The sequence below is a fragment of the Xenopus tropicalis genome, chromosome 7 (assembly GCF_000004195.4).
Source record: "Xenopus tropicalis strain Nigerian chromosome 7, UCB_Xtro_10.0, whole genome shotgun sequence".
Lineage (NCBI taxonomy): Eukaryota > Metazoa > Chordata > Amphibia > Anura > Pipidae > Xenopus > Xenopus tropicalis.
The window spans coordinates 45,752,938-45,766,646 of NC_030683.2; the positions used below are offsets into that span (position 1 = coordinate 45,752,938).

Sequence of the window (13,709 nt, forward strand, 5' to 3'; positions counted from 1 at the left end):
TTTTCATTCTGTACACATATTGTAGAGCCCTGCACTCCTGAGCATTCTTTATAAAGCCTTTATTCTACATGATATCAACTTTAACAGCAACATTTCAAGCAGCGCTCCATTCTTTATCAAGCATGCATGTCTGGTTGTAGAGTATTTCTTATTTTAATTCTGAAGTGTTTTCCTGTCAGGTCTTGTTTCAATTTCATAGTATTAGCTGTGTCATTTTGCTAAAATCTAAAACAAATACTGCAAATACTAAAGTGTTCAGAACAGCATTCTGAGCAATATTACATTAATTTGTTTGGAGGTTTTACATTTCCTTTAAAATCTATATCAGCTGCTTCTGGACTACACTGGTCTAATGCTGGGTTTGCGGTCCAGCATCATTTGGGTGATGTGAATTGTAGCCTTACTCTTATAGGTCTTTGTTGTTTTACATCCTTATAAAGGTACATTACACCATTATACAGTCTAAACTGTAGCAATATGTGATACACATTATCAAATTATACCCAATGTATAGATCCCAACTGGTTTACAGAGATCTCAGGCCAAAAATAGCCTGTAACTTTAAATCAAAAGCTACATAGTTTTTTATAGTTTATAGCAATCCAAACCCCACCCCTTGGCAGCATTGTGTGCCAGTCTTACCCAGCTGTAGTCTGTGCTATGCCATGGGGCATATATTTGTATATATGCAATACTGAATTAGGTCTGTGTACAAAAAGTTATTCTTTGCTAAGAAAATGACAAGAAAACAAGAAGTGGATCCTCCATATAGGTACCTATAATCATAAGAGCTCACCTTTGGTTTAGTGAGAGTAAGCAGTACAATGTATTCCCATACATTTCTGCATATTTATTACAGGGCCCCAAAGGAGAACCAGGGAAATCAGAGATGGTAGAATACAATGGCAACCTCAATGAGGCATTACAGGTAAGCTGGTGTTTGTTGCTTCCATATTCATACCCGTTTAGAATTCATGGTTCACCTGACCTGTTTTAGCTATAATGCTTGATGCTTATGAACTTCCCACAGAGATGCACATTTGCAGTCACGGTGAATGATATTATTTCATTATCATGTCCTGAATTAAACATGACTTTCAATCACCTTTGATACTGATCTTCAAACCACAAAACACTTATTATTATTAGCTTCTTCTTTGTTTGACCTCTGTGTTTAACTCATTTGTCGCCTCCAAGGCATTCGCCACTTTTCATTGAAAGCAATGCAGACACAGCTTCAGGAGATCAAATAGTAGTTTGAAAGCAATTAGTAAAACGTTTGCTCTTTAAGTTGCCCACAAGGGAATTTCTCCCCGCAGATATTTCTGTGCCCTTCATATCTCACTGCCACATCTGGAAATAAGAACACAATTCTCAGCTTCATGTATTCATGCCGACCTACTAAACTCAATAAAATCTAATTTAGGAGATATCGATCAGCGAATGCTCTAAATGCACAGAAACACAGTCTGGCACCAGATGAGAACTGATTAGCCGCCACAGACTGCATATTGGTTACCCGATTGAGGCCTGCATAGCAATATAATCCATGAGCAATGTTTACATTAAGGAAAGCACCATGCCAATCTCAAATATTTTTAATTCATTCAGGGAATTAACCTTAACATTCCAGGTGGAGCTCCTGCATAAACCAATATTTCGCTAACCTTATTAGTTTATGTTGTAAAATATATGTTAAACCCTTGTAATGTAACCAAAGAAGCTTAAGAGCTTGTGATGTCAGTTACAATGTATGTTACTAAAACTTGTATTGACATTGCTTCCCTAGGAAATTCGAACAATGGCTCTGGTAAGTACCTTTATTTCTTTTATCCTGTGTAGATATTATAGTAGTATAAGCTGTAATTTATGTACACTACTGTTTCAGAGCAAGTTGTATAATTGCATAAATATATCTTTATATCTATTAGACTTGGACAAATGATTAGATCACCAGAGAGGCCAATGTAATGCACAAATACATTGTAAAAAGCAGTCCTTCCTATATGGTACTGAGCCTGTACACACAATTGACACCTAGTAATTTGCAAGCTAATAATGTCATTAATGACACCACTTGCATGGCAAAGTGCTGAATTGTAAACACAGCTCCTTCAACATTTTATAAATAGATCCTTATAGATACTAGCGTGAGTCAAGCATAGGGCCAGTTTAGAAAAAAAAAGAAATGTTAACATATAAAGACATCATCTATATCTACTGTACATTGATAGCTTCCTAGCGTTGGTAAGAAGTGTAGCATATAACTGAGACAGGTTACAGAGACAATAATGGGTTGGTAATATTTCTTCCCATATCCATCTATACAATTATGTTACAAATTTTGGACTGTATAACCTTCTAGTTAAGTTACATCTACTTTAAAAATGCATTTATTTTTCCTAGGGTCCTCCAGGACCCCCAGGACCTCCAGGACCAATGGGTCAAAAGGTAAGAGAACAGTTAATCATACACATAGATATTTGGCTTGTGTTAGTGTGCTTCCTTTACAGGAATAATTGTTACTACAATGAAGCATCTCTATGAGCAAAAAGAGCAGCATATCAATAGTATGTGTAAGATCAGGTATGTTCATTAAAATGTGACCTGTATTAAAGGGAAATATACCCCCTCATTGAGTTGGGCTTATGCAGAGAAGGAGCATAAACACTATCTGAACATCCGAAAATCAATTTAAATAAATATTTTTTACATACATATACCTGACAGATTAAAAAGAAGTTACATTACTGATAAGAACCAATTCCCTACCCCCTGTTAAGGCTTACAGTGTATTGCAATCCCTTCCTCTCTTTGTTCTAATGAGAAGTGATAGATTCTGGGACTTAAATTCCCTCTGCTTTCCATAGTGGGTGGTGCACAGATCATCTCAAAAGCAGAGGGACTTCAATTCTCAAAATGTATCACTTTGTAATGGAATTATGTGAGGGAAGGGTTGGATCATTCTGTAATACTAAAGGGGATGCAGAACTGGTCCCTGCAGCACAGACAGGCTATCATGAATTATTTTCAGTCTGAGGAATCAGGTATGGCTGTGTAATGAAAATATATATATTTATTAAGTTTGGATAGTGTTTATGCAGCTTTCCTACACATTCTACTAACCCAGTGAACTCATGCCAGATAGAGGGGTATGTTCCCTTTAAGGAATACCTTCCAGATTAAATAATCGTCATTGCTGGAATTAAAGAAGATAAACCAAATAAATCTGCTTGCCATTATAGAGAGGTAAATGGATTGTTGTGGAAGGGATCCTGCTATTTTAAAGAGTCGTTGTGCTGTATCCTCTCCTTACTATTATCACAGCTGAAAAGTTTGCTCAACTCTTGTTTAAGTGTTGAGAAGATCTTGACTGTGATTGCAAAAATGTTTAAGGCTGAGAGCATACATATCACAGAGTGGGGTGTAGAAGTTCATTATATGAAAGCTCATTATCTTTATTAGCACTGAGAACAATTACCTTAAATACGTTCTTCTCCTCCCCCAGTGACATTACATAGTCCATGGGAAGTTGTTATTACAAAGAGTTTATGCTGTGTGAGTACTATTTAATTAGAATGTAGAATTTTGACCACTGAAGACTTTGGTTTAACTATGCAAGTATGAAAATGCATTGATACTTTAGGAGTATTATCCCAATATTTTTATTGGGCTCAAGATAAGTATAAAATAATACAAAATACAATAATATATACATTATATATTTGTTTTCTTTGTAGGGTGAAATAGGGTTACCGGGTCCTCCTGGCCATGATGGAGACAAGGTAAGTTAGTGCATTATAACCTGTAATTTCCATTTGCATTTAAGTATAGGATCCAGCTATAGAATAAAATTTATAATGAAGGTACAACTTATTAGCAGTTAATTCTGATAGTACAAGTCAGAGAATGAAAGCAACAATTATGTTAGTTCATATAGGAACTGCGTGTGTTTTGACTATAATATATGGCTGTTTGTTCTTTAGGGGCCAAGGGGAAAGCCTGGTGAGCCTGGACCTCTTGGTCCTCTAGGACCTCCTGGAAAGGATGGAATTTCAGGACCAAAGGGAGAAATTGGCCCCAGAGGACTTCCAGGGTCAAAAGGAGATAAGGGGGAAACGGGTTCACCCGTAAGTAAACTGTGTACCTTACACACCACATTGATACTTAGGGGTCGATAACGCTTATCGCATTCTTTTTTGCGTTAAAAAGCATGCAATAATTAAGTCCCAATTCATCAAAGTCATTTCGCATGCGTTAAGATGCATATCGCATGCGCTAAAAAAAACCTTGCATTGCGTTAATTCTCGCATAGAAATAATACTAACGCATGATTCACAAACACATATGAAGCATTAAACGCGCTAAATATCGCATAAGTCTATGCGAAGATTAACACCTACTTGGGGCAGGCGGTACTTAAAGGAACAGTAACTCCAAAAATTGAAAGAGCTTTAAAGTAATAAAAATATAATGCACTGTTGCCCTGCACTGGTAAAACTGGTGTGTTTGCTACAGTAACACTACTATAATTTCTATAATAAGCTGCTGTGTAGCCATGGGGGCAGCCATTCAAGCTGGAAAAAAGGAGAAAAGGCACAGGTTACATTGCAGATAACAGATAAGTTCTGTAGAATACAATAGTGTTTTATCTGTTATCTGCTATGTGCCTGTGCCTTTTCTCCTTTGAATGGCTGCCCCCATGGCTACATAGCAGCTTATTTATATAAATTATAGTAGACTTTCTGAAGTAAACACACAACTTTTACCAGTGCAGGGCAGCAGCACATTACATTTTAGTTACTTTTATACACTTTCATTTTTTGGTGTTACTGTTCCTTTAAAGAAAATTGTGGTTCGTGAGCTTTTGGCAACACAACATGGACTTTGCAGTGGGATTTTTTCAAGTATGTGTTGGCCCTAGTGTGATGCAGCCTCCACTTTTTAGGGAAATGGTAATTTTCAGAACAGTAGTTTTCCGAAAGTAATGGTTACGAGCGTAAAATTGTGCGCTAATATAGCAAGCAGCAAAATATATCGCGTGCAGCGGGAAATAACACATGCGGCGGGAATTAACGCAAGAAAACGCTCATCGTGAGTTAAATAACGCAAAGAACACTGCATCTTAATTATGACGTGTGTCCTTTTAGTGAATCGAGCATTAAGTCGCAAAAAATAAGAAGCGATAACATTTTTAACGCATGCTATAAATAGCGCTTGTTTTATCGCACTTTAGTGAATCAACCCCTTAGACCACGGATCCCCAACCTTTTTGACCTGTGAGCCACATTTAAATGTAAATTGAGTTGGGGAGCAACACAAGCATTTAAAAAGTTCCTGGGGTGCCAAATAAGGGCTGTGATTGGCTATTTGGTAAGCCCTATGTCAACTGGCAGCTTATAGAAGGCTCTGTTTGGCAATACACCGGGTTTATATACAACCAAAACTTGACACCAAGCCCAGAATTAAAAAACAAGCCCCTCTTTTAGGGCCACTGGGAGCAACATCCAAAGGGTTGGTGAGCAACATGTTGGGGATCACTGCCTTAGACTTAAAGGGCACGTTCATAGCAGCATACAGATGCAGTTGGGCTACCACCTGCTCCAACACTCCAGTTAGCAAGGTTAAACATAGATGTATTCTAAATGAACACTGCATGGCTCTACAGGGCCAGAACCTACTTATTTACCTAAAGTTAATAATTACATTTTGGATGTATAATTTGGGGCATTGGGAGATACAGATCGGTCAGTTATGTAAATGACCTTGCTTCATCGAGCTTAAAAGTTTTTGGTGTATGAGGCATAAGGAAATTCTAAGGAGACTTGTTCACGGCCACAAATAGTTGACATACAAGTTACCAAGTATAAAATCCATGATTAAACCAATACCCACTATTTTGCATGCCACACAATACCATTTACATTTCCCTTCACACAAGTACATTTTATCCCAAGCAACATTTTTGTGCATTTTTGTCTTTTTTGTACATTATACTGTTATAGAAGAAAACCTCTCACAGTCATTTCTGAAAATGAATGCTTTATCTATTTTATTGGTCTGTATGGCATTTACTGCTTCAGAGGAACATTAATGAGGCACTGCAACACAAAGTCTGACATGATTCACTGTATTTCAGCAGTGGGCTACTGTGAGAATCCAACTTCACAAGCTTTTGTGCTTAACGCTAAGATCACATTGTGCTGATTCTTTTCTAGACTTGGTCCATTTCAAATTATTCTAACAATAAGTTATGAAAAAGAAAGTACAGGTATTCATTTCTTAAAGTAATATTAGTTACATAGTCTATGACCCTTTACTTTCTTTCTTAAACCAGATGAGTTGAAATAGTTGCTAAATGCTTACAGGAGAAGGAAGGGCTAATAAAGAGTTAATCTCAAGCTGCAGGCATACCTTCAGTTGTCTCAATAGTGTCCCTAAGTCTCCCCATATTTCACCTGTTCAGATGATCAGAAGCCAAACAGGAAGAAAAAACGCTGAGCTCTGTAAAGAAAGTTCCCATAATGCCTCACTCCTGCACCGAGACCCAGACCAGTGTACATGCTCAGTTAGTTAGACTGTGAGGAAGCTTCTTGCTGATTGGCTCAGATCCACATTCCTAAGGGGGGGGGTGAGTTCTTAGCATTCTTGAGGGAGGGGGGAGCAGGAGAGGGGAGAGAGCTGCGTGTCTCTGGCAGAGTAAAACAGACACAAGAAATCTTTTGACAGAGAAGTCAGTGCAGCGTTTCTGTGAGTGCTTATGGCTGTATCTACATAGACCTTTCTGATAAAGCTTACTTAGTTTTTACCTTTCTTTCTCCATTAACAATTAATTGTACCTAATATATCTCTCTATTTTTTTTTACATAATCGTATCATTGTGCAAACCTAGTTCTTTGTATTAGTAGTGGTTCATATACACATTTTGTTGTGCTGCAAGTAACCCTGCAAAATCTGACCCACTGTGTCCCCTTCTCTTTTGTATTTCCAGGGTCTTGATGGCCCTACCGGAGAAAAGGGTGAACCAGGTGACCAAGGTGTTCCAGGACCCCCAGGTGTCCCTGGCCTTATTGGGATTCCAGGTCTTACAGTAAGTATAGTAAGACGTGTATGAAAAGTCACTTAGTAGGAAAAAATGCAGACTTTTTAAATGATACACATTGTAGTTCCAATAATAGAAATAATCTAATCACAACCCAGCCTTGAGCTGTGTTGTACACACAGATATGCAACATATTTTACATACACAAAATAGAAGCTACACCCTGCACTTTTTCATTCTGTTTATTTTGTAGTCCACATAACACTGCTACAGTAAATACTGAACCCAGTGATTACTTGGTGCCCAAACAGATATTTGTATCTGAAACATAATGGCTGTATAGAAAGATTGTTAAAGCTATGCATGGCTTATTGTATATTCCCTGTAATGTTAATATTCCATTGCAAATAGGGAGAGAAAGGAGACCCTGGAGAGAAAGGAGAGTCTGGGAACTCAGTAAGTAGATTTAAAATGTTTATTTCCAATGAATTAAACGTTGGTTGCTTAGTGTAATTCTTTGGTCTGTGCATGAGGTCTGGTGCTGGTGAATTTAATAGACAGGTAATGCTAGAAGCTGGGTGGGGTGTTTGAAACTAGATGCAGCCTTGAAGGTATTCAAATAATTTCACCAGGGAACTCTCTGGCATGTAGAGAAAGGAAATCAATAACCTTGAATATAGATCCTCGATCTAGATTGTTTTAAAAGAGCCATAATACCTTCATTTTCTTTTTTTTCCCTATGAAAATGGTAAATATACTGTATATCTTTTTTTATTTGTTTTCTAAAAATTCTCTTAAGGCTTAACCTACAGATTTAGCCTTACCTTAGCAGCCATTGTCAGTGTAGACTGACTAAAAGGCCTTTATTACCTACCATAGTGCATTCACCTTCACTGAGCATAATTCTACTAGAAAATATTATGGTACAGTAGCCCTTAGGTTTTACATGATCTTATATTCTTATAACAATGTTTACATTAAAGCCATATTATAATTAATTTAAAATACACACAAAGGCAACAGGCCTGGGTGCTCTTTTTATTACAGACAGTAGTGCAAGTGCTGGAGTGCTAAGTTGTGCAAACCTGTACCCTAAGGCTGATGCCACACCAGGCGTAGGGCTGATTTTTCGGCAAGCGTTTTTCCGCTTGCCGAAAATTCAGCCCTACGCCTGCTACTTGTGCCTGCACCCGAATGAATGGGATACGCTTGGGTGCAGGCACATGTAGCCGATATACGCATGAAAACGCAAGACTTTGCATTCTCACGCGTTTTCATACGTATATCGGCTACATGTGCCTGCACCCGAGCGTATCCCATTCATTCGGGTGCAGGCACAAGTAGCAGGCGTAGGGCTGAATTTTCGGCAAGCGTTTTTCCGCTTGCCGAAAAAATCAGCCCTACGCCTTGTGTGGCATCAGCCTTAACTTTGCACTGGTTTGTAATCCTCAAACGTACACAGAAGCCCTGCACAGATTGCACCTGTTCTAACATGTACATCCCTGAAATGGCAGGGGCTAAAAAGGAGAGCAAGGTGCATTGTTGGCAAAAAAGGGCATTGTGCCAGTTTTTTGCACAATTTAGCTCCATCCCATCTGATAACAGTCAAGAGTTTACATAATATGGCTAAATAATTTATTTACCAGAAATGGGAATTTATGGCTGATTTGAATGCACATGCTAATACCATTGGGGCTCACTCACATGTTGTGTCTTCTCTGCCAAGTGATCCACTGCCCTCTGACCTGCCTTTAAAATGCAGGAAAATAATCTGCCTGTTTCAGCACGAAAATGCAAATATGTGATTTTTTTTTTTGCCAAATTTCACGTCAGTGCAATGATGCCTTTCCTATCAGTTCATCTAAAGACAGGCTGAAAGCAGCAGAAAAGTAATGTGTGACAGAGCCCTTATGTATCTGCACTGTATGGTTATAGAGAAGGCGTTATATACTTTATTGTTGGTTACTGTTCTTGTTCCTGACAAATCTGTCTATGTTTTTTCTTTCAAGGTGTCTGGGCCACCGGGTCCTGCTGGTGTTTCTGGGCCAGTTGTAAGTATCCATATTATTTCATTGTAATTATAGTGAATGGTTTTTGAATGGCATTTGGTTAAATGTGATAGTAGGCTTTAGTAGGAGTAGAAAGTGTAAGGCTCTGCTGCCCCCGCCTGGCGTATTGCTGTCCTTGCCTCAGTTGCTTTTTCTATTTCTTCTCACAATTATTATTAGCTTTCCAACATAATCTGCACTGCTATACAATTATTATCAAAGTGCCAACATATTCTGCAGTGCTGTACAATTATTATCAAAGTGCCAACATATTCTGCAGTGCTGTACAATTATTATCAAAGTGCCAACAATAGATGAGTATATACATGCAAATTACATACAAATATTGACTGATACTGGAGGCAGTAGTATCTTCTATTCCCTATGTAATAAAAAGTGCAAAGTTTGGCCAAGAATATAAGGTTGTGGTTGTTTAAAAGATATGAGGATTTAGGGCCGTGACAGACGGGGAGATTAGTCGCCCGCAGCAAATCTCCCTTGATTTACATTTGCCGCGCCGACTAATCTCCCCGTGTGCCACAGGCCTTATGCCCTGTTTATATGCCTGGGAAGTGCTACCAACTCTGTAGAAGGATTAGACAGGGTCCTTGATAGTAATCATTGTTTGTATGTTAATAAACATCAGAGGTCCACCCTTATATACCAGTCATCTTACACTGGAGTTTTGAAGCAATATGTCCTATTTCAGCCCTTCACTTGAATGTGTCCCCCAATTGCTGTCAATGTTTATCACCTGTTTAAGTAGGATTATATGTTATTTAGCAGGTGAACTGGTAGTTTTAAATGAGAATGAAAAATTCAGTGCACTGAAGTTAGGGATTTGGGTTCTTAAACTAGTTTTTTTAAATAAAGTAAAAAGCGTTTGTTCACCATAAATGTTGTGGAATTTATTTTTGTGTTGTTCTCCATGGCATTTAAATCGCCTTGACTATTATTTTCTCATTTCGGCCATTCGTGTCAATTGCCTTCACTAGATTACCCCATAGATTATTCATATAAACTAAAACTGAAACAAGGTAACAGAACATTATATTTAGATGCATTTAAAAAACTTAAATATTTTGGTGTGACTGGTCCTTTAATGCAGTAGTTCTGTTGGCAGGTGACAAACCATCAGTGATTTGCACCACAGTTATGTGGTGTCTAGTATTGGAAAGTGTATGCAGTATGCAGTAAGGATGGATAATAATGTTACAGCATCTCCTTCCAATTTTGTTTTAAGCATTGCTATTTTTAGTTTTTTTAGTTCTAACTTTATACTTTTATTTTGCAAAGGGCCCTCCTGGACCATCTGGCCAAAAGGTAAGTTTGTATCTACAGTATACATTAAAATAATTTAATTGGGTTGATTTGCTGAAGAAGCTGCAAGACACTGACTTGACCTGGCATTAGGCACAGTGCTCCCTTTTCATAATGAGCCTTTTCAGTGTTTCATCACTTAGATTGCAATAAGTGAATGGATGAGTAGGTGTTCTCCAAACCCAGCCTACATGCCGCCCTATTCATCACAGTCACAACATTTATTCATTTGAGTGCATTTTACTAACTATGCAAACACTTATGTTTACAGTATCTGTTAACAGTTCTATAAGATAGCAGCTGGATCTGTATGAACTGAATTGATGTTCAGGAGGTGCCTCACATCTACACGTTTGGGAGATTATCTACTGATCCAGTAGTTAAAAGACAGTGTTTAATCACAATCCCACTGCAGTCATCTTGGTCAGAGGCCAAATAAGTAGTTCAGTGCTGTCTGGCTATCCCCATGTTTGGCCTAATAACTTAGCATTTGGCCTAAAGTGGGTATTGGCCTGTGTGTGGCCAACTTTTTGCTGAGCTGTACGAATAACTAATATTAAAGCTTATATCGTGTCATAATAATGTCCCTTTAAGGCAACTGAAAGTATTGCATCTCAAAAATATGTTTAGTAATTTCTGTGTATTTGTCTTTTCAGGGAGAAACTGGTGCAGCAGGGGAAAAGGGCAGCCAAGGAGAAAAAGGAGACAAAGGCCCTATGGGTTTGCCAGTAAGTAATGCTTCTATGACCTGGGTATTGGAAACCATTTCTTTGTACTGTGCATGGTAGAACAAATAGGTTAATTCACTTACAAGCTTCGCAAGCAAAGGGTACATTGCATTAGGCCTGACTAGAACCACTGGAATATTAAACAATAGTAAGCCTTATTATTCCTGGGCTTAGGACACAAAGAATGCAATTTCTTGCCTCTAGCTTATGCAGTACTGCAGATGCAAACTTATGCAGATTGTCACTATATGCAGCACTGGCATATATGGGAAATAGGAGTGCTTTAAAAAAAAGTGCCCAAACTTAGGTTGTTGTTCCTGCTAATTTATGCCTGGATAATTTCATATTTACTGGCAATGGCCCCAATGATGTCTCTCCCCTTGACCAATGGGCAGTGCATTATAACAAAAGGAGGTTATGGCCATCCAGTCTCAGACTATAGCAGCTAAAGGTGGGCATACAAGGACCAACTTATATGGTGTATGTACGTTCAGCCCATCAACAGATACATTTACTGTACCTTGTGCTATGTGTATTTCCATTGTTCTGTTTGTTCAGGCTGCCCAAATCATAGAAACAGCAGGAAATAATGAGAAGCTGCAGAGCTGAAGCTTCTCTTCACTTTATTTCAGCCAGCCATTGGAAACTTTCTGCCATGACGAAAATCCTTAATTCACCAGGATTGCAGGGTTATTAGTCTAAACAGCCGCCAGACTGGCCATATATGCCCAGATGATTGGGAAGTATAGTCTTAATAAGCCAAACTGCCTGACTAAATCTGGGTATATACTGTAACTAAAACCCAAAAGGACATTAATGGGATCTTTGTTAAAGAAAATGATGGCATAGCAAGCCATTCATTGCAATTATTTCACGTTTATGACCATTACTAAATGAGAAATGTTTGGTTTCAAATTGCACCACCCATATGATTATTATAAAGGATAAGTTTAGTTCTGTGGTGGGACAGTTGACTTATAAATCCAGATTTTGTTTTACTGTCATAAAATGTTTGTTTGTCATATGACATTAAAACATTGCTTGTCAACAGTATTAGTGTTGGTTATTTGGCTAATTAAGTTGAAAGCCCATGCAAATCACCAGCACTGGGTCTGACGTCAGCTGGGCTTGAGGGCCAGTTCTGTAATAACTCTGTTTGTTTTCATTGAGAATCTGCCAGTTAGGACCTAGACAGGGAGTATTGTGTTTCCACTCCATATAATGGACTCAATCATTAAATCATTTGGTAATAGCACGATGGGCGGGAATAGGTTTGCTATTTGTGAGCAAAAGGTCAAAAGAAAAAAAAGGCTGCTGAAAAACCACTCAGTCATTGGGAAGGGAACTGGGACACTGCAATTACCTGTAAAAGTGCCTTTAGAAACTAAAATCCTCACGCATCTCAACTTTAACACTTTAGTTGTACCTGCCTCTAGGACCATGCCAGGGAATCAAATACATACTTCTTTAAATGCCAGCTGGTACATTTAATCTTATATGGAAACATGCACTGGCTTTTCAGTGTTAGGGGCAGCAATTCAAACTCCTGTTAATGTATTGTTGTAATGTACAGTATGGATGTATGTACAGTATATCTTTATTTATGAAGCACTACTTATGTACGCAGCGCTGTACAGTAGAATACATTAATACAAACAGGGGGTTAAAGATAATAATAGATAAATACAAAGTATAACAATAAATACAAGGTACAGTTGCAATAAGTTATAAGTCAAAGACACAAGCGGGTGGAGGTCTCTGCTCCATAGAGCTTACAATCTATATGGGAGGGTAACTTACAGACACAAATAGGCAAATATAAGTGCTGTAGGTCACAGTGGGTGACACTACACTATAAGTACTTATACTGTACAATATACAGTATTGCATATTCAAGCAGAGCTATATAAATAAAAATATTCTTACCTACTTGCACAACAGATAACTGTAAGATCAGGAGGTGAATAAGGCACAAAAAAAAAATTTCAAATTCAATTAAATAAATGTTAAATTTAATTAAATTACATAACAAATATCTACAAATCACAAACAGCTGTAGACTATGGGAAAAGCTATATTTGCACTATTGGTCTCTGAAGGTAGTCACACACTCACAGGTTGCTGGAAGGAACTCAGGTCACTTAGGGGCTGTGGGTAAAACTAACACACTCCATTGTATGGAATCTGCAGGCCAGTTTTTTTAGTCCCCCCCACATAAAGTGATGGTAAATTGCAGGTCCATGGAAAAATAATTATATTGTGAAACAACTATGACCAACATTAGGGCAATATTATTATTATCAACATGTATTTATAAAATGCCAACATATTGCTCAGCATTGCGCAATTCCCAATTATTTCCACTTCTAGTTGACTTCCCCATCTGTTCCATAATGCACATGTTCTGGCATTCCTCAGATATTAGATAACAAGGCCTCCATTAAAACACATTCCTGTTCTGTTGTAATCAGGCTGTGTTCCTTTCATGTAGTTAAAATAAAAAAAATACCTATATTCTGTGGAGGGTTTATTTTTTTTATCTATCGTCCCTTAATTATTAATGCTCAATAT

The 13,709-nt window shown here is 37.9% G+C and overlaps 1 protein-coding gene across 33 annotated transcripts in view; it reads left to right on the forward strand.

Annotated features, from left to right (window-relative positions):
* Positions 1 to 13,709, forward strand: part of col13a1 (collagen, type XIII, alpha 1) — a 201,571-nt gene that overhangs the window by 159,684 nt on the left and 28,178 nt on the right. For all 33 annotated transcript variants that reach the window (XM_031905313.1, XM_031905314.1, XM_031905320.1 and 30 more), the window contains 10 exons: positions 860 to 928; positions 1,790 to 1,810; positions 2,407 to 2,451; positions 3,741 to 3,785; positions 3,987 to 4,130; positions 6,992 to 7,090; positions 7,454 to 7,498; positions 9,052 to 9,093; positions 10,387 to 10,413; positions 11,067 to 11,138. In XM_031905313.1, coding sequence (XP_031761173.1) covers positions 860 to 928; positions 1,790 to 1,810; positions 2,407 to 2,451; positions 3,741 to 3,785; positions 3,987 to 4,130; positions 6,992 to 7,090; positions 7,454 to 7,498; positions 9,052 to 9,093; positions 10,387 to 10,413; positions 11,067 to 11,138 — 609 coding nt within the window. The remainder of the gene's footprint in view (positions 1 to 859; positions 929 to 1,789; positions 1,811 to 2,406; positions 2,452 to 3,740; positions 3,786 to 3,986; positions 4,131 to 6,991; positions 7,091 to 7,453; positions 7,499 to 9,051; positions 9,094 to 10,386; positions 10,414 to 11,066; positions 11,139 to 13,709) is intronic.